Source organism: Mus musculus, chromosome 10 (assembly GCF_000001635.26).
Source record: "Mus musculus strain C57BL/6J chromosome 10, GRCm38.p6 C57BL/6J".
NCBI classification, from domain to species: Eukaryota; Metazoa; Chordata; class Mammalia; order Rodentia; family Muridae; genus Mus; species Mus musculus.
In genome coordinates, this window is record NC_000076.6 from 86115106 (window position 1) to 86139168 (window position 24063).

The 24063-nt window shown below is 43.8% G+C and overlaps 1 protein-coding gene across 7 annotated transcripts in view; it reads right to left on the reverse strand.

Moving 5' to 3' along the window:
- The window catches only part of Syn3 (synapsin III), a 450181-nt gene that overhangs the window by 66360 nt on the left and 359758 nt on the right, over positions 1 to 24063 (reverse strand). For 5 of the 7 annotated variants that reach the window (XM_006513699.4, NM_013722.3, XM_006513698.3 and 2 more), the window contains exon 7: positions 19881 to 19943. In XM_006513699.4, the coding sequence (XP_006513762.1) occupies positions 19881 to 19943 (63 nt within the window). Of the gene's footprint in view, positions 1 to 14175; positions 14329 to 19880; positions 19944 to 22617; positions 22656 to 24063 lie in introns of those variants that run through there. The other 2 variants (XM_011243460.3, XM_030245101.1) reach the window with 2 other exon arrangements.

The following is a 24063-nucleotide window of genomic DNA, read 5'->3' on the forward strand; positions in this document are numbered from 1 at the left end:
ACATACACACATACATGCACACACACACACACACACACACACACACACACACACACTACACACACATAGGTACATACATACATACTTACACAATACATATACACATACATACATACTTCCATCCATACATACACACATACATACCCACTTACAAACATATATACACACATACTCTCCACAAAACAGAACAGAGATGGTGTTTATACTCTTAATCCTGAAATAAATACAAAGATGAACAATATTCTATAATATGTTAAACTGACATTAAATAAAACTTTCCTTGTATATGCGTAGGAGGTTACACATGCACACACTGTGTATATGGGAGTGGCAGGATATACAAGCACCTGCTGTGTATATATGTAGACATTAGAATATTAGGTCATAAACTTGGTTGCCTGCCTTCTTCCTTCCTTTCTTTTTCTCCCTCCCTCCCTCCCTCCCTCCCTCCCTCCCTCCCTCCCTGCTTGCTTGCTTGCTTTCTTTCTTTCTTTCTTTCCCTCCCTCCCTCCCTCCCTCCCTCCCTCCCTCCCTCCCTCCTTTCCTTTCTGTTTTTGTTTTCAGATAGAGTCTCTCACTATGACTTGGAGCTTGTTAATTTGGCTAGTCTAGATGGCCAGCAAGCGACAGGGATCTGACTATCATCTCCACCTCCTCAGCACGGGTTCTGCAAGTATGAAACCCTGCTTGTTTTTCCTACATGGCTCTGGGCCCTCATGTTTATGCAGCAAGAATGATATGGTTTGCAACTGTCTCCAGGCCCTGAAATTAGAATTTCAATGTCCAAACATAAAGCTCCATGGGAAGACACATTCACCTGTGTCTCTATGGCTACCTAGTTCTTCAGGGGCAAGGGATAGCAGCAACACGAACATATGTCCATTGTGGAGTGAGATATAAGTTTATGACCTTTGACCCAGATCATGGACTAGAAACACTGACATTCCTGACATCCCCCGTGGGCGTCTTAGAAATACAGAGGCCCCGGCAGCAGCTCCCAAGCCCCCCTTAGGCTGGTGACAGAATCTGTACTTTAACGGCATTCCTGGTGATCTGTCTACATAGGACTGTTTTGGAAGCAGTGCAGATCTAGAGGAGGTAAGTGAACATCAGCAAAGTGAAGGCAACTCCAAACCCCATGTCTATAATGTGAAATTGGCGGCATCAACCTGGTGGCACAAAGATTTAAAAACAGCAGGGGACAGACTTATGGTAAGAGGATGAGAAGATCAGGTATCCCAGGGGCTTCCTGGCCTTGCAGTCTTAAATGGCTGGAGCTGAGTTGTAGCTGTCTTATCTGCTAGCATGGCCTGTGGCTCTATGTTACCAATGTCCCTCCCTGGATTTCCTGATTCACTGTGGAATTCCCGGTCCCTTGGGCCATCTGAGATTGCATTCTCTGGTCTAAAATTTTGGCCATGCATAACAGTATATGAGTCGCCTGTTAGTGATGCAGGGCTGTGGCAGGTCTGAATTCTGCATTTTAAAAGAGGCTCCCAGTGTTGTTCCTGCTGCTACTGCTGCTGCTGCAGGTAGTAGGGGTGGTCTTCTTCTTTTTTTTTTTTTAAATTTTTTTAATTAGGTATTTTCCTCATTTACATTTCCAATGCTATACCAAAAGTCCCCCATACCCCCCCCCCACTCCCCTACCCACCCACTCCCACTTCTTGGCCCTGTCGTTCCCCTATACTGAGGCATATAAAGTTTGCACGACCAATGGGCCTCTTTCCACTGATGGCCTGCTAGGCCATCTTCTGATACATATGCAGCTAGAGACACGAGCTCCAGGGGGTACTGGTTAGTTCATATTGTTGTTCCACCTATAGGGCTGCAGATCCCTTTAGCTCCTTGGATACTTTCTCTAGCTCCTCCATTGGGGGCCCTGTGATCCATCCAATAGCTGACTGTGATCATCCACTTCTGTGTTTCCTAGGCCCCGGCATAGTCTCTCAAGAGACAGCTATATCAGGGTCCTTTCAGCAAAATCTTGCTTGTGTATGCAATGGTGTCAGCTTTTGGAGGCTGATTATGGGATGTATCCCCGGATATGGTAGTCTCTAGATGGTCCATCCTTTTGTCTCAGCTCCAAACTTTGTCTCTGTAACTCCTTCCATGGGTGTTTTGTTCCCAATTCTAAGAAGGGGCAAAGTGTCCACACTTTGGTCTTCGTTCTTCTTGACTTTCATGTGCTTTGTATCTTGTATCTTGGGTATTCTAAGTTTCTGGGCTAATATCCACTTATCAGTGAGCACATATCATATGAGTTCTTTTGTGATTGGGTTACCTCACTCAGGAAGATGCCCTCCAGGTCAATCCATTTGCCTAGGAATTTCATAAATTCATTCTTTTTAATAGCTGAGTAGTACTCCATTGTGTAAATGTACCACATTTTCTGTATCCATTCCTCTGTTGAGGGGCATCTGGGTCCGTTCCAGCTTCTGGCTATTATAAACAAGGCTGCTATAAACATAGTGGAGCATGTGTCTTTCTTACCAGTTGGAACATCTTCTGGATATATGCGCAGGAGAGGTATTGCGGGATCCTTCGGTAGTACTATGTCCAATTTTCTAAGGAACCACCAGACTGATTTCCAGAGTGGTTGTACAAGCTTGCAATCCCACCAGCAATGGAGGAGTGTTCCTCTTTTTCCACGTCCTCACCAGCATCTGCTGTCACCTGAATATTTGATCTTAGCCATTCTGACTGGTGTGAGATGAAATCTCAGGGCTGTTTTGATTTGTATTTCCCTGACGATTAAGGATGCTGAACATTTTTTCAGGTGTTTCTAAGCCATTCGGTATTCCTCATTTGAGAATTCTTTGTTTAGCTCTGAGCCCCATTTTTTAATGGGGTTATCTGATGTTCTGGAGTCCACCTTCTTCAGTTCTTTATATATACTAGATATTAGTCCCCTATCTGATTTAGGATAGTTAAAGATCCTTTCCCAGTCTGTTGGTGACCTTTTTGTCTTATTGATGGTGTCCTTTGCCTTACAGAAGCTTTGCAATTTTATGAGGTCCCATTTGTCAATTCTCAATCTTACAGCATAAGCCATTGCTGTTCTATTCAGGAATTTTTCCCCTTTGCCCATATCTTCGAGGCTTTTCCCCACTTTCTCCTCTATAAGTTTCAGTGTCTCTGGTTTTATGTGGAGTTCCTTGATCCACTTAGATATGACCTTAGTACAAGGAGATAGGAATGGATCAATTCGCATTCTTCTACATGATAACCGCCAGTTGTGCCTGCACCATTTGTTGAAAATGCTGTCTTTTTTCCACTGGATGGTTTTAGCTCCCTGTCGAAGATCAAGTGACCATAGGTGTGTGGGTTCATTTCTGGGTCTTCAATTCTATTCCATTGGTCTACTTGTCTGTCGCTATACCAGTACCGTGCAGTTTTTATCACAATTGCTCTGTAGTATAGCTTTAGGTCAGGCATGGTGATTCCACCAGAGGTTCTTTTTTCCTTGAGAAGAGTTTTTGCTATCCTAGGTTTTTTGTTATTCCAGATGAATTTGCAGATTTCTCTTTCTAATTCGTTGAAGAATTGAGTTGGAATTTTGATGGGGATTGCATTGAATCTGTAGATTGCTTTTAGCAAGATAGCCATTTTTACAATGTTGATCCTGCCAATCCATGAGCATGGGAGATCTTTCCATCTTCTGAGTTCTTCTTTAATTTCTCTCTTTAGAGACTTGAAGTTCTTATCATACAGATCTTTCACTTCCTTAGTTAGAGTCACGCCAAGGTATTTTATATTATTTGTGGCTATTGAGATGGGTTTTGATTCCCTAATTTCTTTCTCAGCCTGTTTATTCTTTGTGTAGAGAAAGGCCATTGACTTGTTTGAGTTAATTTTATATCCAGCCACTTCACCGAAGCTGCTTATCAGGTTTAGGAGTTCTCTGGTGGAATTTTTAGGGTCACTTATATATACTATCATATCATCTGCTAAAAGTGATATTTTGACCTCTTCCTTTCCAATTTGTATCCCCTTGATCTCCTTTTGTTGTCGAATTGCTCTGGCTAGGACTTCAAGTACAATGTTGAATAGGTAGGGAGAAAGTGGGCAGCCTTGTCTAGTCTCTGATTTTAGTGGGGTTGCTTCCAGCTTCTCATCATTTACTTTGATGTTGGCTACTGGTTTGGGGTAGATTGCTTTTATCATGTTCAGGTATGGGCCTTGACTTCCTGATCTTTCCAAGACTTTTATCATGAATGGGTGTTGGATCTTGTCAAATGCTTTCTCCGCATCTAACGAGATGATCATGTGGTTTTTGTCTTTGAGTTTGTTTATATAATGGATTACGTTGATGGATTTCCGTATATTAAGCCATCGCTGCATCCCTAGAATAAAACCTACTTGGTCAGGATGGATGATTGTTTTAATGTATTCTTGGATTCGGATAGCGAGAATTTTATTGAGTATTTTTGCATCAATATTCATAATGGAAATTGGTCTGAAGTTCTCTATCTTTGTTGGATCTTTCTGTAGTTTAGGTATCAGAGTAATTGTGGCTTCTTAGAATGAGTTGGGTAGATTAATTTCTACTTCTATTTTGTGGAATAGCTTGTGCAGAACTGGAATTAGATCTTCTTTGAAGGTCTGAGAGAACTCTGCACTAAACCAATCTGGTCCTGGGCTTTTTTTGGTTGGGAGACTATTAACGACTTCTTCTATTTCTTTAGGGGATATGGGACTGTTTAAATCATTAACTTGATCCTGATTTAACTTTGCTCCTTGGTATCTGTCTAGAAATTTGTCCATTTCATCCAGGTTTTCCAGTTTTGTTGAGTATAGCCTTTTGTAGAAGGATCTGATGGTGATTTGGATTTCTTCAGGATCTGTTGCTATGTCTCCCTTTTAATTTCTGATTCTGTTAATTAGGATGCTGTCCCTGTGCCCTCTCGTGAGTCTGGCTAAGGATTTATCTATCTTGTTGATTTTCTCAAAGAACCAGCTCCTCGATTGGTTGATTCTTTGAATAGTTCTTCTTGTTTCCACTTGGTTGATTTCGCCCCTGAGTTTGATTATTTCCTGCTGTCTACTCCTCTTGGGTGAATTTGCTTCCTTTTGTTCTAGAGCTTTTAGGTGTGTTGTCAAGCTGCTAGTGTGTGCTCTCTCTAGTATCTTTTTGGAGGCACTCAGAGCTATGAGTTTCCCTCTTAGAAATGCTTTTATTGTGTCCCATAAGTTTGGGTATGTTGTGTCTTCATTTTCATTAAACTCTAAAAAGTCTTTAATTTCTTTCTTTATTCCTTCCTTGACCAAGGTATCATTGAGAAGAGTGTTGTCCAGTTTCCACGTGAATGTTGCCTTTCTATTATTTAAGCTGTTATTGAAGAGCAGCCTTAGTCCATGGTGATCTGATAAGATGCATGGGACAATTTCAATATTTTTGTATCTGTTGAGGCCTGTTTTGTGACCAATTATATGGTCAATTTTGGAGAAGGTACTATGAGGTGCTGAGAAGAAGGTATATCCTTTTGTTTTAGGATAAAATGTTCTGTAGATATCTGTTAAATCCATTTGTTTCATAACTTCTTTTAGTTTCACTGTGTCACTGTTTAGTTTCTGTTTCCACAATCTGTCAATTGATGAAAGTGGTGTGTTGAAGTCTCCCACTATTATTGCGTGAGGTACAATGTGTGCTTTGAGCTTTACTAAAGTTTCTTTAATGAATGTGGCTGCCCTTGGATTTGGAGCATATATATTCAGAATTGAGAGTTCCTCTTGGAGGATTTTACCTTTGATGAGTATGAAGTGTCCCTCCTTGTCTTTTTTGATAACTTTGGGTTGGAAGTTGATTTTATTCGATATTAGAATGGCTACTCCAGCTTGTTTCTTCAGACTATCACTCTGAGGTAGTGTCTGTGTTTTCCCCTGAGATGGGTATCCTGTAAGCAGCAAAATGTTGGGTCCTGTTTGTGTAGCCAGTCTGTTAGTCTATGTCTTTTTATTGGGGAATTGAGTCCATTTTTATTAAGAGATATTAAGGAAAAGTAATTGTTGCCTCCTATCATTTTTGTTGTTAGAGTTGGCATTCTGTTCTTGTGGCTGTCTTCTTTTTGGTTTGTTGAAGGATTACTTTCTTGTTTTTGCTAGGACGTGGTTTCTGTCCTTGTATTGGTTTTTTTCTGTTATTATCCTTTGAAGGGCTGGATTCGTGGAAAGATAATGTGTGAATTCGGTTTTGTCTTGGAATACTTTGGTTTCTCCATCTATGGTAATTGAGAGTTTGGCCTGGTATAGTAGCCTGGGCTGGCATTTGTGTTCTCTTAGTGTCTGTATAACTTCTGTCCAGGATCTTCTGGCTTTCACAGTCTCTGATGAAAAGTCTGGTGTAATTCTGATAGGCCTGCCTTTATATGTTACTTGACCTTTTTCCCTTACTGCTTTTAATATTCTATCTTTATTTAGTGCATTTGTTGTTCTGATTATTATGTGTTGGGAGGAATTTCTTTCCTGGTCCAGTCTGTTTGGAGTTCTGTAGGCTTCTTGTATGTTCATGGGCATCTCTTTCTTTAAGTTTGGGAAGTTTTCTTCTATTATTTTGTTGAAGATATTTGCTGGCCCTTTAAGTTGAAAATCTTCATTCTCATCTACTCCTATTATCCGTAGGTTTGTTCTTCTCATTGTGTCCTGGATTTCCTGGATGTTTTGAGTTAGGATCTTTTTGCATTTTGCATTTTCTTTGATTGTTGTGCAGATGTTCTCTATGTAATCTTCTGCACCTGAGATTCTCTCTTCCATCTCTTGTATTCTGTTGCTGATGCTTGCATCTATGGTTCCAGATTTCTTTCCTAGGATTTCTATCTGTAGAGTTTCCTCATTTTGGGTTTTCTTTATTGTGTCTACTTCACTTTTTAGGTCTAGTATGGTTTTGTTCATTTCCATCACCTGTTTGGATATGCTTTCCTCTTTTTCTTTAAGGACTCTACCTGTTTGATTGTGTTTTCGTGTTTTTCTTTAAGGACTTGTAACTCTTTAGCAGTGTTTTCCTGTATTTCTTTAAGTGAGTTATTAAAGTCCTTCTTGATGTCCTCTATCATCATTATGAGATATGCTTTTAAATCCGGGTCTATCTTTTCGTGTTTGTTGGGGTGCCCAGGACTGGGTGGGGTGGGAGTGTTGTGTTCTGATGATGGTGAGTGGTCTTGGCTTCTGTTATAAGATTCTTATGTTTGCCTCTCACCATCTGGTATTCTCTGGAGTCAGTTGTTATAGTTGTCTCTGGTTAGAGCTTGCTCCTCTTGTGATTCTGTTAGTCTCTATCAGCAGATCTGGGAGACTAGCTCTCTCCTGAGTTTCAGTGGTCAGAGCACTCTCTGTAGCAAGCTCTCCTCTTGCAGGGAAGGTGCCCAGATATCTGGTGTTCAAACCTGCCTCCTGGCAGAAGTTGTGTTCCATTCACCAGACGTCCTAAGATCCCGCGGAGAGTGCTCTGGGGACCTTGTGGGTGTCTTCCAACTCCGTGCCCAAGGTGACCCGGTGCTGGGGCCAACCAGAACGGACTTGTGACCCTGGTCAGTCTGGGTTTTCTGCTTCACTAATTAATGCTGTCTCAGGTCCCGCGTGATTGGATTGGAACAGAAGTTGTGTTCCACTCACCAGAGGTCCTAAGATCCTGTGGAGAGTGCTCTGGGGACCTTAGGGGTGTCTGCAGACTCCACGCCCAAGGTGATCTGGTGCTGGGGCCAACCGAAAGGGACTTGTGAGGGGTGATCTTCTTCTGAGGCACACTTGATTGACAGGGCTGTGGAGGAGCTTGGGTCTGCCTGACTCTAGAGTCAGACCTACTAGAACTATCACTGAGTATATCCTAACCGATGTCAATGCTGCTGTCCTTGTCTTGTAGGTGAATGGGAACCTCAGACCCTACCCATTAGCTTCCAGTGGAATCTTTGCATACACACCACCATGTTCAAGTGCCTTGTTGCTCAAAAGGCTGGGTAGCATTTATTATCTCAGCACTAGGTCTCCCTTGTATTTCAGGCCTCTCCCTGGAAGGGGTGTTGGTGGGATAATTCTTAGGGTGGAGGCTAGAAGTCAGGGTGACAGACACAGGATCTGCCATTGCCGCCTCAAGCATCCAGGCTTAGTGGCTTCTGAGAGTGAGAACATGTTTCTCCAATCCCAAACATGCATGCGTACACTCCCAAACACATTAAATCCACATTATATCTTCCTGGCCTTCCTGGACAAACCAAACTGCCAGCTTCCCCAAACTCCTGCTATTTCCAAGAAGCCAGAGTTGTGACTGGTTTCCCTTCCAGGAAGCTCACTGTGCAGCTGTCTGTGCTGTGACGCCAGGAAGGCAGGTGGTTGTCTGAGGACATCACTGCTCCTGTGGGCTGATAGTAAGACTATAGTAGTCTTCCTGAGAATCTGTCTAGGGAAAGGCTCAACAGACACCAGGCTGTGTTCTGAGTGGGCTGCTAGAACTTCCTGGAAGCTGACCTCCTTGAGCACTGGCATCAGAACACAAGGAAACAACATGGGCATTTCCTGTGCAGCTTTTTGAGATGAACTTCTTCTTGGTCTTAGTTCATCTCACTGGTAAAATAGATTTGATAGCATATCTGCCTTAAGAAACTCTTAATTTCTATTCTATTGTATTCTGTTCTATTCTATTCTATTCTATTCTATTCTATTCTATTCTATTCTATTCTCTTTGCCTCTGTCTCTTTCTATCTCTTTTCTCTCTGTGTCTCTCTCTGTCTCTCTCTCTCCTTTTCTCTCTCTTTGGTATGCACATGCATTTACATGTATGTGGAGACCAGAGGTCAGTCTGGGTGTTGTACCTCAGGAGCCTTTCACCTTGTCTTCTGAGATAGGGTCTCCCATCAGACTGGAACGAGTACCTCAGCTAGACTGGCAGCTGGGATCTGCCTGTCTCTGTCTCCCTGACACCGAGAAGATGAATGCATGCTCCCACCTCTGGCTTTAAGAAAACAAAACCCCAAACATAGATTCTTGGCCCTCAGGTTTCTAAGACCAGCATCTTGCCAGTCCAGGCACCTCCCTAGCCTGCAGTCTATAATTTCTCTATTATTTATGACTGCCCGGGGTGAGGAGTGTGGGAGCCAGTCCTCATGTTGAACTCCTTTCTCCGAGGCTCTGACAGAAAGGCCACTGTGGGCTTTTGTTACACACAGTGTCAGGATGGGCTGGCAAACACTGCCAGGAAAGCAGAAACGAAACAGAAATCTAAACTGCTCCAAGATGGGTTTTGTTTTTAAATCTATGATGCATTTCCTGGAGAGTCTCTGTGTGTCAACATCCATAAGAACTGGCTAGAACTGGCTATTTATTCTTACTCCTCCTATAGGAGGCTGTTCCTAGGCCTCTGTGCCCACGACAAATAGGGCATGAAGGTGGTAGGGCACACACTCTTTTGAAACCTAGCCTTGGAAGGCATTGGTTTATTCTTCATTCTCTTGAGATGAATCTTGTTGGCTGGCAGGAGGTCCGTAGACCAGAAAACGATTGCCATTCTTCCATGAAAGGTCAGTGCTCCTCTCAAAGGTGCTGCATGCTCCCAAGTGGGGCTTGTGAAATCTCTTAAACATCAACACTCCATCGAGGCTGGCTCTTTGCCTTATTTTTGGAAGACCTGATTCCATCAGGGTGCTCCTTGTGGTCTCTCATATCACAAATGAACTAAGCCACCTATGGAACTGTTACGATCATGCTGTGCCCTGCTCAAAACATTTCCATACCATGTAAAACAGCGGTCTTTCAGCTATAACCTGCTTTAGAGATTCCACCATGTTAACAGACCCCATGTCCTAGGTGGGATTACATTCTATCCTTTAAGTTCCATGCTCTTTGCATAGTCTTTCATCGTGCTCCATGTCAAAGGATTGTAAATTTATTTACTTTTGAGATACTGTCTCATTGAAAAGCTCAGGCTAGCCTTGAACTCATGACCCTACTACCTTAGCCTCCTGTATACTGGGATTACAGTGCCATCACCCAGGCTTTACCCTTACTTACACTGGAGATGGTCTCTCTATAATTTTTTGAGGGCAGGGATTAGGTTGTATTGATTCTCTCACCCCAGTGCAGAATAGGCACTGATCTGTAGGTGTACCAGTGAGGGACATGAGCTTGAGCATGGGTCAGTGACTGTACCCACCAAGTCCTGAGTGGGCTCTGTGAAACACCAGGGGCAGTGATACCTCCTTACCAGGCAGCAAGAAGAGGAAACTGTAAGACCTGATGACCTTGATTCTGACCCTGGTGTGTGTGTGTGTGTGTGTGTGTGTGCGTGCATGAGTGGAAGTTAGATACCAAGGTCAAATGTCTCCCTCTACCACCCTTTTCCTTATTTTCCGGACAGGGTTTCTCACTGAATCTGGAGCTCACTGTTTTGGCTAGACCAGTCTGGCCGGAGAGCCCCTGGGATCCATTTGTCTCTGTTCCCAGTACATCACAGTTACAGACAGGAGCCACCACACCTAGCTTTTACATGGATGCTGGGGAATCTGAACTCAGGTCTTCATGCTTACCCAGAAAGCACTTTGCCCATCATGCAATCTCTCCAGTGCCCTGCCTCTGATCTGCTAATCTGTGACCTTGGTAGGATGTCCCTGAGGGACCTGTGAGAATCAGGGCTTAGATCTAATGCCCAGGGAGACTTGGGGGGTTCAGATGATGCATTTTGGGACATAGATGCCACATATGTAGAAATTGTTAATGTGTTCTCTCTCCTCCTTAGCTCACTACCAAAATCTGCTCTGGGCCATCTCAGTGAGATTGAAGTCCTGGGAAGTTTAGACATTTTTCTCAAGTTTCCAGTGATGGCAAATGGCAGAGGCAATGGGCTCACAAGTAAGAGATACTGGAGCTGGAAATCATGTCTCTCCACAGCTTTCTTCCCCACTCCATAGCCACATGCCACTTTGATGTTCTTGGCCTTACTGGTCCTCAAGTGATGGATAAGTAAAACCAAGGCCTATGCATGTATAGGGATGCCACATTTATGTTTAAATGACAGGTCCACAGGAGCAGTGCAGACTCCAGGGATGGAGAGGCTGCCAGGACAAGCTAAGGACAAGGTTTGAACCTAGGACAAGGCTCTTTCCAGTGAACCAAGGATGTGCCAGTGGAAGATAACCCAATGCAAGGGAAGATTGTAGCCTTAAATCCTTGCTAGTGAGCTCTCAGTCTGGAGGACTCTGTCTTTCATATGATACAGAACAAGTTAACAGAGCCATAGAATGCCTGTTCCCTCCAGCACTGAGCATTCAGAAGGGTCATGTTTTAAAATCCAAAGGCAGGAGCCTATAAGTTGTATGTGCGTTCAAGTGTGAAATACATATGGACAGAAATATACAATGGATTACCCTTATTCATAGAAGCCAGGCCTTGGTCCTGCAAGCCACGTCACTCACACCCTACAGGCTTCCGCTGACCACAAGGCACAGATGATTCTCCTTTCTGGCAGACTCCCAGTGTCAGGAGAATCTTATGATTTCTTAACTGTTCCCTTGGGTCCTATTCCTCCACTCACTTATCTCCTTCTCCTTCTCCAGCAGGGAGGTCTAGGGCCACCGCCGCCGCCGCCCACTTGAAGAGCAGACAGCTGGGAAAGCTGGCTACATGAGTCAGCCTAAGGGAAGGGATCTGGGTTCCGGGTTGCTTGGAACTGATGACAGCAGTGAACGAGGACAAGTTGGAGTACGTGAGATGCTGGGGCTGCTGGAGGCGCTGCACCTGGGGCCGACACCTGGTCCTCTGGAACAGACAGACTCTCTCTAGAGTGCTTCAGCTCTGCCATTCACTGCCTGATACTTCTTTTAGAGGGACAACACCCTTTATGTAGCTATGCAGCAGGAAGAGTTAGGACTTCGGGTTCTCCTGCTTATTTTAACTCAGTAAGCGGTTAATCAAAATAATGGTTTATATTTGCAGATGGACTTTGAAGCTCTCTTACAGTAATCATATACCAGCGTTAACTGTCACCTTCCTAAGCAGGACTGATGTATTGATTGTGGTGTCACTATAACCCCAGGTGGGACTTTATTACTTCTGTGTTAGAGATGTAGAGATTTAAGTGCATATAACCAGTGTATGGGGAGTGCAGACTCATGTCAGAGACCTGGTGAAATATTCTACATGCTTTCCCCACATTGCACCTGGGACGTAGACTTGACTCTTCCATTGTTTCTTGTTTGAAAGTAGGTCGCGCTATATTCTCTAGGCTAGCCTCTAATTCCTGGGGTCTCAGGGCATCCCTCTGCCTCAGCCTCCCCAGGAGATGCCTTGAACTTGACCTTTAATGCTGCGATGGTGTAATAGCTTTTTTCATTGCTGTGGCAAAAATGACTGACATAATCTGTGTCAGCACCGAAGGGCTTATTTTGATTCACAGCATGGGAGGTCATGGTGGGGGGAGCTTGACACAGCTGGTTATGGTGCATCCACAGTTAGGAAGCAGAGAGAGATGGGTTCTAGTGCTCAGTTTGCTTCCTCCTGTTTATCTAGTCTGAAACCCCAGCCTAAGGCACGGTGCTGCTCACATTCAGGGGGAGTCTCTTCTCTTGGGGTTAACTTTTCTGGAAACCACCCTCATAGATACATCCAGACCTGGATTTTCCATGGTGATTCTAAATTCCTTCAAATGGAGATATATTACACTATTCCTTTCAATTAATTCAAGCTATAGAAACTCATCAATGAAGAGTAATACAGGGATCTACCAGAGGTGCCATTTTCTGTTCGTTTTGAGAAAATGTCCCACTACATAGCCCAACTAGGTATGTAGTAGGCTAAACTATGCAGCTCAGCTTAGTCTCTAACTTATAGCAATCGTTCTGCCTTAACATCCCTGGTATGGGGATTACAGGTTGGAGCCCTCATATTTGGAACTATGAGGCCTTTGTGTGAAGTTACCTGTGAGAAATAGCAAACTCTTTGCACCTACATATTTGTCTGAATTTTAGGGGCTTGGACATCTGCTAAGACACTGCCTGTATAATGGTAAGAACACCCCACTTGAGAAGTTGGACAGTCTCTAGTGTTCTTATTGCTACAAAGTTGCTCCTTCAACAAGCCTGACCCTGACTTTTTCTCCTGCCTTGCTCACCAGATGAATGTAGAAACCACAGGTCTAAGCTTCCTTATTCATGCTTCATGTTTTGAAAATGCTGCTTACAGCATCTCTGGTCCTCCAGGACTAGATAGCACATTCCTTTGTTAGTTATTCTTCACTCCCCAGTATGTCAGTGTCTTCCTTTAACTCCCAGAATTAGAGCACAATCAAGAATTGAACACACACTTCTAGCTGTAGCCTCTTCCTTTGTTCTGGATATCACAGATCCAGGCCTATATCCCCAGAGTCTCTTCTAGTTTAAAACCTTATGGTATTTTGAAATCTAATACACCTATGGGAAAGGACACACAACACAACAGACAATTCTGTGAATAGACACAAAGCAAACATCGCTGTAGCCATTCTTGACCACCAGGTCAAGAACGTTGCCCACTTAAAACTCAGCTCAGCAAACACTGGTCCTGAAGATAACTTCTATTCTAACTTGTTTGTTTTGCAGTGCTGGAGATGATCTGGGGAGTTGTGTATGTCATGAAAGTATTCGACTACTAAGCTCCAGACTTGCCCTTCTAAATCCTAAATCTTTTATCACCTAAAATTATCCCAGTTAACTATAGGAACCTAAAAAACTATAGTTTTCCTTGGGGCTTTCAACTTCATGTGAATGAAATGATCAAAACCAGAATTCCTAAGTATCTGACTTGGTTTCCTCGACAATGTGAGATTCACTTATACTGTACAAGTAAGTAGTTTAGTTTCCTTGTATTCCCGAAACCTTTAGCTTGCATGAATACACTGTAATTTTGTTACTGTTAACAGATACATGAGTTTTGGAAGTTAAAATCAAAACTACTATGACAGCCACTTTGTGTTGTTGTATGTGATGCATATAGAGCCAGCTACACCAAAAGAACTTCTCCGTCTTCAACTTCGAAGCAATAGATTCTGGGTCCTTGCCAACAATTAGTGTTATTAATCTTTTCATTTTTAGCTACTCTGGTGGTTATAAACTTTATTTTTACAATGGGTAATGCAGCTGAGCCCATTTTCATCTATGCATATTTCTCATTTGCTGAGGTAAGCGCTTGGCAGCCTGACACTTGTTTGACTCAGACTGAATTTGCAGCCAAGTGAACTCTGACAGCTGATGATGTGTAGTCATCTCCTGCTTACTTCAGCTGGGTTTGGGGTCCTCAGAGCGGGTTCAGGCTTCCACCATTCTACTGTCGTCTAATATCCACTGAGTGCGCACTTGTCCCAGCACTGAACTAGAATATGAGCAAAGAAGAAGAGCAAAGTTGCTCTTAATCCTTACAATCAGCACGTGATGTGACGCTGATACCACTATCATTATCTTCACTTCACAAAAGAAGGAATTATGGTGGGTGAGGGTAGTCAAGGTAACTTATCTACAGTGTTACAACTCACAAGTGGTGGGATCTAGATTCAAATGGTATCCAAAGTTGCTGTAATGTGCTGCTTCCAAAGAGGAAAACATTGAAAGCTTAACACTGTAAACACTGGATGTGCCTAATCCTGTAGAGACTTGATGCTCCAGAGAAGGGAGATGCCCTTGGGGTTGCACCCTCTTAGAGTCGAGGGGGAGGAGGAAGGGGGTGAAGAACTCTTGGAGGGAGGGACTGGAAGTGGGGGCAACATTTGGGATGTAAATAAATAAAATAATTAATTAAAAATAAAATAAGAAAGAAAGACAGAAAAAACTCTCACATTGAATCTCTAATAAATCATAAATGCTTAAAAAAGACTGTAAAAACCTGTTTGTGAATGCTCATGTCCCTTATATAAGATGGTATAATAGCTGCACCTTCTGTATACAGCTTCTGTATTCATAGCACACTATACATACCACTTTAGAGTATAATGGCAAGAAAAATAGTCATTTTAAGTATAGAGACAACTTTTTTCTTATTCATTTTGGGTCTGTTGGTTGACCCCACAGCCACGTATCCACTGATATGGAGTCCTGTGTGGACTTTTAAATACTACAATATACTTGATGTTGAACTCTACAATCCTCACAGCATTGTCTGGTTTCCAGCCTTGTAAAATGTTCAATGGAGGAAATAAAATCAAATTTATCCAAATGCAATGGTTTTTCCTTCCATTTAATATGGATGATGTTTGTGGCTGTAGAGTTCTTTGTTGTAGGAAGCTTTCTTGTATATTGGGGGTGTTGACCGGCACTCTGGCTTCCTCCTGGTAGGTTCCAGAAGGACCTCCCTGTTACCCTAACTGTAACAACTAAAGCTATTTTCAGACATGGCTCAGAGTCATCTAGGAAGCAAGTCTCCATCTGCTTATTTAGCATCACTGCTGCAAAGCTCATGGCATGCCCCACCCCCACCCCGTCTTGTTTTTTTTTTTTCAAATACCACATGATCAATAGGAACTTAGGGAGCCAAGGGTGTTTTGTTTTGTTTTGTTTTTTTGGCTTACATGTTCCAATCACAGTCCATCATAGGGAAATCAGAGTAGAAACTGAGGCAGAGGCCATGGAGGAGTGCTGCTTACTGGATTTCTCCCCAGCACTTGCTCAGTTTGCTCTCTTATACCAGCCAGGACCACCAGCCCAGGGGATAGCACTGCCCACATACATCATGAATCAAGAAAATGCCCCCATGGACTTGTCTGTAGGCAATCTGATGAAGGCAAGCACTCAAGGTTCCCTCACCCCAGATGACCTTAGTTTGTGTCAAGTTGACAAAACAACAACAAACAACAACTGAACAAAACACAAACACTAATCAGCATACCCACAATTTCACCCTGCTTGTCTAAGGAATCCTCCCCACTCTCATCAAACTACAGTGTTTCATTAGATTTTGATTCCTTTATCCTTTATCTCATGGTACCCACTCTTCTTAGTTTAATGTAAGGGAGTTCGTCCATCTCTTGTCTTGTGTTTTGTTTTGTTTTGTTTTCCTCCCTGATTTATGGGTTTCCTTCAAGCTCCAGGCACACTCAACCTTGTGCAGCTTTCGAATACCTTCTTGGCAGCTTGATTTCTTCTTCTTGGCATAGTCATTCTCATTATCAGCATAGACGACTATCTATTAGACTTTCCAAATCAAGAAGCCAGCTCATTCAGATGGTTTTTCCCATGGGGTTTGGGAGGCGAATGGCCCTCGAGAGCCCTGACCTCATGAATGAATTAATCCACCTATCGAATTGGTGCTTTCATGTTATACCCTGCTCAAAGTATGTCCATATTGGGCAAAACAGTCTTTTACGCTATGACCTGTTTGAGAGATTCCACTGTTGTAGGAGACTCCATGTCTGAGGTGGAATTAAGTTCTTTCCTTTAGGCTCCATATTCTTTGCATAGTCTTCCATCATGTTCCATTTACAAATATTGTATATTTGTTTGCTTTTGATATAGGGTCTTGCTAAACAGCTCAGGCAAACCTTGAACTTATGACCCTATTACCTTAGTCTCCTGTGTACTGGGATTATAGGTGTCATTAGATTTGGCTTTACCCTTACTTACATAGGAGATGGTCTCTACAGTTTTTTGAGGACAGGGACTGGGTCCTATTAATCTTCACTCACAGTGTAGAATAGGCACTGGTCTGTGTGTGTACCACAGGAGTACATGTGTGTGTACCACAGGAGTACATGTGTGTGTACCAACCACAGGAATACATGTGTGTGTACCACAGGAGTACATGTGTGTGTACCAACCACAGGAATACATGTGTGTGTACCACGGGAGTACATGTGTGTGTACCACCAGAGTACATGTGTGTGTACCATAGGAGTACATGTGTGTGGATCACAGGAGTACATGTGTGTGGACCAATGACTGTGTCCACTGGGTCCTGAGCAGGTTTTAAACAATATCAAGGTCATTGATACCTCCTTACCAGATATCTCTAGGGCATGCTTTCCCTGGGAGTCTCCAGCCACCCATTTTCCTTCTAAGGAGAAGGCGCAAAGACTCTAAGAGGTACGTGCTGTGTTCTTTACCTTCTCAGCACAAACATGATGTCATTTGCTCAGTCAGTTTTCCCAGACTGTTCCTTGCAAGTCTTCTAATTTCAAAGATAAGGAGAAAGCTCCTTCTTGCCCCATGGCAGCATTCTAGAAAACCTGTGTTTGCTTTGGTCTGTGTCACTTTTCTGCTTTGGGGATTGACTTCTTGGCTTTTGGACCTCCCTCTCACCTATGAATGGCATCCATGTCTGTAGGCATTTCTTTATTTCATCTTGGGATTATCTTACGTTTCAGGGCTATAACCAAGTCATTGGGAGCCCTCTGACTTTACCAGAGCTGTCCAGGATGGTGACAGTGGACAGATGGAAAGGAGCAAGTAGAGACACAAGGGTTACGTGACAAGAACTTGGTGACCATTTGGACATGGAGGAGGCAGAGATGATTCTTACACCTCTGAGTTGTTTGTGCATTTTTGCTGTGCTGGAAGCGGAAGATACGCTGGGGCCGGGAATGTGCTGGCAAGCCTTCCACCCCTGAGATGCCCTTGCCCTTTGATTTCGGTTTTGAAATAACAGAATGTCAGGTTTCTGTTGCAGACATGGAAGTCACAGGAAAGGAAGAAGATGAAGAGGAGATGGGAAGATAACAGACATTGTTTGGAACATTTCCATGGAGACAAGGGAACACAATATAGGAGGTAATTGGAGATAGGAACGTGACTGCGTATGTAGGAAATATGACTCAGGAGGCTGTTGAGATGAGGGTGGCAGCTGAAGCCGAGGGAGTTAGCGAGAGACAGCGGTGTGCTTATGGAGTGGCCAGAGTCAGGGATGGCACAGGAGAATTTATCCTTGAAAGAGACGGAATGTATAACCAGTGAAACTGAAGAAGAAAGCTGGGAGAAGAACGTGAATCAGAATTTTCCTCTAGGCCACTAGAGAAAAATTCTAGGGTAGAAGGAATTCCCAGAAAGCTTAAGTGATACAGAGACACCAGTTCTGGTCAGAAGAATGCCCACTGAATTAGCATGAAGGCCATTGGGAACCACAGGGAGACCACTTTCAGCGCAGAGAAAGAGGAGGGGAAAGAAGAGGAAAAGGAGGAGGAGATGGGAGAGGAAGAGAAAGAGAAGGATGAAGAGGAAGAGGAGGAGGAGGAGGAAAAGGAGGAGGAGGAGGAGATGGGAGAGGAAGAGAAAGAGAAGGATGAAGAAGAAGAGGAGAAGGAGGAGGGGGAGGAGGAGGAAGAGGAGGAGGAGGAGGGAGAGGAGGAGGAGAAGAGGGGGAAGTTACAGCCAGATTGTGATACAGAGAAGGGAGTGGAGAAAGAGGGAATAGGTTTCTAGAGAGGAATCCCCCTATCTGTTCATCAGGGCCCACCCCAGGCCCTGGAATATAGTAAGGGGAAAAAAAGGTAAAAGTTTTTTTATCTTTATCCTGTGTGTGTTCTAAGGAGTCTGCACTTACTATGGTTTAGGTACCAAATATCTTCCCCTACTCCAGCGATGAAGGTTTGGTCCCCATTGTAGCAATTTAGAAGCAGAGGCTTGGGGGTGGCGGCGGTGATTGGATCAGGAGGGCTCAGATCTCATCGATGGATTCATAGCATTGCTTTCCAGGGGAGGGGCTTGTTATGTACTCTATCAATTTCTCCTTTCTCTCACTTCTCAGCTGCCACGGCATGAACCGTTTTAATTCACCAAACCCTCTCTACCCTCTCTGCCATGGCGAACTGTGCTAACATAGGCCCCAAAACAAGCCTAGACAACCATGATTCAAAAACTCCCAAACAGTCCAAAGCAGAGAGTTGGGAGGCAGGCAGGCAGGCAGGCAGGCAGGTAGACAGCCCTTCTAGAAGATGATTTTCTTACTCATTTTGTCACAGAGACAGAAGGCTGGTTCATACAGAAAGACTCATTTTTTAGAGGCTGTTATTAGAATCATCCAATGGGTGAAGAAGCCTAAAGAGGCTGGTTTAGAATGTACCCCACTCTCCCTGCCTGAACCTGAATCTTTGACTTTTTTCCTTATCCACCTGAATGGGAAGAACACAGAGTGGAAGAGAGCATCAGGCATCCTGGTAGGTGGAGAAGAAGACAGACATGAAGGAAGGGCAGAACTGTACACCTGGTGAAGACAAGGCTTTCCCCTGCTCACTCCTCAGCTCTCTTGCTGAGGCCTGAGAGGTATACTACAATAACTCCCCACTGCCCTCAAGTCTAGGATTGGCTTTTCCTCTTCTCTGGGGATGACCTATCCCTATGTCCCTCTCCTGGGAGGCAGGTACAGGAACCCAAGCGATCTTCCGTGAGAGGTGGCCCTGGGAAGTGAGACTTTAGCCGTTTGGCTTGGACAAACGGATTAGGGTTTTTCTCCAAACTGAGTTGAGCTTTGACACTTGCACCTGAGAGGCTGACCAATCCAGCCTCCTTGGCTGTCCTCTGAGACTGTGTAAAATATACTGTTTAGTCTGGTGGAAGCTGACTGATTCCCCAGGCTCCTGCTGTGCAGCCAAGTTTGCACCTTTGTGGTGCTGATCCAGCAGGCAGGCGATGCAGGGACAAATAAGACAGGAGAAGATAACAGCTACTTGGTACAAAAGAATCATTGGAAAAGGTTATTTCTTCATGTCTCTTAAGCTATAATCACAGAGAACTGTAAGCTATCAATTCAAGGTGATGTCCAGAGCTCAGGCGGAGTTAGAGAGACAGCACATGCGTGCAAGCTTACAGGACTGAGTTGAGAGCAGAAGGAGGATTGTGGATTTCTTTCGACACTCTTCTGGGGGACTGTGCCAAGTGCACAGGGCTAACAATCTGGGGAAGCTGTGATTGTATCCACTATGTGTGTTCAAGTGCTTCTCCTACCTTTCCCATGCCAGCATGGGCATGTCCCAGCTTGATCACCACGGGGAAGTTCGGGGCTGTGAGCTGAAAGATACAAGAGGAAACCACTTATTAGCAATCTCAGAGCATTGCCACAGAGAGGCTCTGGGCTATCTGCTCTGTCAAAAGATTCACACATAGAATGCTGTCAGGGATCCCCCTCTGTAGGAGGCCACTCTGCTATCGCTCCAATACGCCTTTGCACATCTGAACTCCCAGGACCAGCTTGTCTGGGGGCACCGGATAGACTACAGAGATGGAGACGTCCCAGTCAACTGATTTCACATTTTGGCTTTGTCATTGTGCAGCTGTGGGCAAAGCATTACATGGATCCATGCCTCTTTTTCTCATCTGCAAAATGGGGGTGATAATACCAATTCACACAATAGGATGGTCATGAAAATGGCAGGAATTCTTTCTAAAAAACTATTTTACTATTTTATGTGCATGGGTACTTTGTCTACATGTATGTATGTGCACCACATATGTGCCCGGAGTACAGAGAGGCCAGAAGAGGGTTCTGGATCCTATGGAACCGTAGTTACAGATGGTTCTGAGCTGCCATGTATATGCTGGGAGTTGAATCCATGTTCTCTAGAAGACTGGCCAGTGCTCCTAACCACTGAGACATCTCCTCAGTCCTATGTCAGGAACTCTAAAATGGTAAGTTCAGAGATCAGCAGCTTCGTTTTTGCTAGCACCCTTCTGCCTGCAATAATACTCTAGGTACCTGGAGAGTCTCATTCCCCACTGCAGGAATTCCTGTCCACTTTGCTACTAGCATCGATCAGTTATACCCCGCAGGCACTGTGTAAAACAGCCTCCTGGCTTCTTTGAAGCATCCCGCTGTTTTCTAGTCCTTACCTGCCTGGTCTTTCAAACATTTCTTATCACAACACAAGGCTGTATAGAGAACCTATGTTTCAGTCTATACTGTCAGCAACATTTTCTCGAGGTGTATGTATGCGTCTCTCCCTTTGACATAAATAAAGAATGCTGAGAGGGAAAATTTGAGAGGAAAGCAGGGTTGACGCCTGAGCTTCGATTTGTTACTCTTATGTTGTTCAAAGGGTGTTCACTTGATTTGTAGGAGTCTATTCTGGTTTGCTGGAGGTCAAAGTTTATCTCGCCCTGATACATAGTAATGATGTCAGTGTCTTCCCTTTGGGTCAGATTGTCTCTGAATAGGAGTCATCACATCCCTTTCTTTAGACTTTACAGATAGTGATCTATTACCCTGTCCTGGGTTGTTCCCAACAATGCACTTGTCCTTATGCATGAGGGGCCCTGAGGAATTCAGTTCTTCCCTCTGAGTGTCTATTACACAATCTTTCCCAATGGCTATAAACACCTAGGAGATTAATGGAGCACACTTCTGAGTGTATTTGCCAGTATATTCCCAGAGCTGACTAGATCTTGAGACTTTGACCTAATGAATAGACCAAGCCCTTGGTGGATTCAAAGCAGGATGGCATAGCTAGGAGGTGGTAAAATGTCGCAGGTGGAGGAAGTGTCCTTGGGGACTGTGTCCTTCCTTGGCCCTTTCCTATCAGAGTGGCCTTCTGTCTCCTCTCCACCATGATGTGAGCTGTTGCAGCATCCCTTCCCCAGGATGGACTGACCCATTTGAAACTGTAAGCCAAAATAAACCCTCTCCCCATCATGTAGCATTATGTCAAGTATTTTGTCAAAAAAAGAAAGAAAGAAAGAAAAAAAAAGCAAGGTATATATCATTTCATTACATTCCTACAATGGTCCCTTGAGGAAATCTTGGAAGATATGTATTTATTACTATATTATTATTATTATTACATGTTACATATAAGAAAATTCACCAGCTGAGAACTTAAGTTGGATTCTGTAAACTTTAAGCTCAGTTTGAACATTTCCCCCTTAATTCAGGCTAAATATTGCCATACTCCTGAACCCTAAGGTGAAGTAATTTATCTTTTAAATAAAAAGTAGTATTTGATTTTGATACCAAAAGCAATATGCACTCACTGTAAATGTTTGGAAACTTTAATAAACTGTTAAGTATAAAAAAGGGCAATAACAGTCATCCCAGACTTATCATCTGCTAGAATGAGAGAGAGAAAAGGCCTTATAGTTGTTATGTTATTTGTTTGGTTTTTATGGAGTTGAGAGCACAGTGCATATCCAATTTTGTTCCCCACTCTTTCCACCTAATATTAAGTGACAAGAGTGTTCCTGGTGGTTATTGTGGGCTTCACATCTGAAAGCGACTTCAAGAGCAGCAAAGGGCATTGAGTTGATGAAACAAAACCCTGCCCAAGCACTTGAAAGCCATGATGTAATTCTTTCCTTGAACCCGTTTCCTCCCTCCTCAGAGGGAGCCAGTGTGTGGATTCAGTGTTTATTCTTCCCCGGCATTTGTTCCTAATGTTACTATTATATAATTCCTAACAATCACTGTACATCTTTAAGCTTTAGTTTTGGTGCTTTAAGAACATATTCTTTTACACTTTCACACACACACACACACACACACACACACACACGCACACACGCATGCGCACATGCGTACTTTGACTCTGAAGCTCCTACTTTTTCATCCTCTTCCCCTCCCATCAAACACCTTCTTCCACTCAAGTCCTTTCCCTGCTTTCATGTCTATTTATTTGTTTGTGACACACTGCTTTAAACGAGAGTCGCCTGTGAGAGCATAGGAGGGGAAGCCATTTATGTGAACAAGGCTCACCAGTGAGGAATATGACTCTCCCACCCCCAACCTTTAACTGCCTGCAGCTCCTCAGGGAGGGGTGGGGCCTCTCCCCCATTCATGTTGGCATGCTGATTGGCCCAGCCTTGTGAGGTCATGGGGGTGCGACAGTTACAGCTTTATCACGCCTCCCCTCCCCAGCTCTCACATTCTTCCCACCACCCTTTCTGCAATGTTCCCTGAGCCCTAGAGTGGGTGACATCCTTGCCACATTTAGGACTGAGCACTCCACTCTTTTTCTGAGCATTCGATCAACTGTGAGTCCCTGTGTTGGCTGTCACCCAATGTAGGCAGATGCTTTTCTGACCAAGGCTGGGAGCTCTATGGGTATAAATGTAAATATTTAGAAGGAACTTTGACATCATGTTCATATAGCAAAAGGATTGTATTATCCACTTGCCTAGGGCCTATGACTTCTCCAGCCTTGGGGGATCTGCATTTTATCATTTTATCGGTTTGAGTAGTGTGAGGTACCCACGGAGTGCATTTTCATTAGGGATCTTTTGTTGCCTGGCACAATCATCACATGAAGCCATCACTGCAAACTGCAGACAAACTCAGCAGTTGAAAGATTGGAGGCTTTGCTTCCATCTCATTTAAAGGTAGAACTGGAGGGGAGATAGATGGGTGTTCTCTTGCCTCTGCCCTGCCCATACTGGTCCTAAGCTGCCTTTGCCATACACGTTTCTGACATCTGTTGACCCTTCCATACCTTCTCCAGCCCAGGTGACCCCTCTCGCCTGCCTGGTGTGCTTCTGCCCTTTGCACAGCACATGTGCCTGTTTACACACTTGTTGCATGTGGATAGTTGATGCTGACATTTACTTTTTCCTAAACAGCTCTTATCGCCTGCTTTTGCAATGCTGTGGAGGGAACCCAGGGGCTGATGGGCCATCAAGCTACACCTTAGCCTATGCTTAGCTCTACATACTAGACTATGCCCAGTCCTTCCATGACACAGTCCTAACCCAGTCACTGCAAAAAACTGCACCCATGTTCCACGCAATTCTGCAATACTCTAGCTACTTTCCTGCTAATGAACAAATATGTGTGTAGTTATTTCTCTCCATCTCCTTCTCCCCCACCTTCCCTGTTACTGCAAACAAATTTCCATACAACACTCCTGTGTAAATGTCCTTTGAGTATTTTATCTCTAAGAGGCTAGGCTTGGAGCTTTCCGGTGAAATATAGGCAGACTTTGGAGATACTGGATAGGTTTCTATGGTCAGTTGTTTTATCTCCAGAAATCAAAGTGGGTGCCATGAATCTGCGTGTGAAGAGTCCACCCATGACATCACCCTTCCCTCCCAGACTAAGACTGATGGTTTTCCAAGAGTCATGTCAGAGCCAGGAATAGGAAGGACCAGGGACCTCTTGTGCAATGTACCTTAGCGTCATTTCCTTCCTGGGCTTTATAGATAAGAA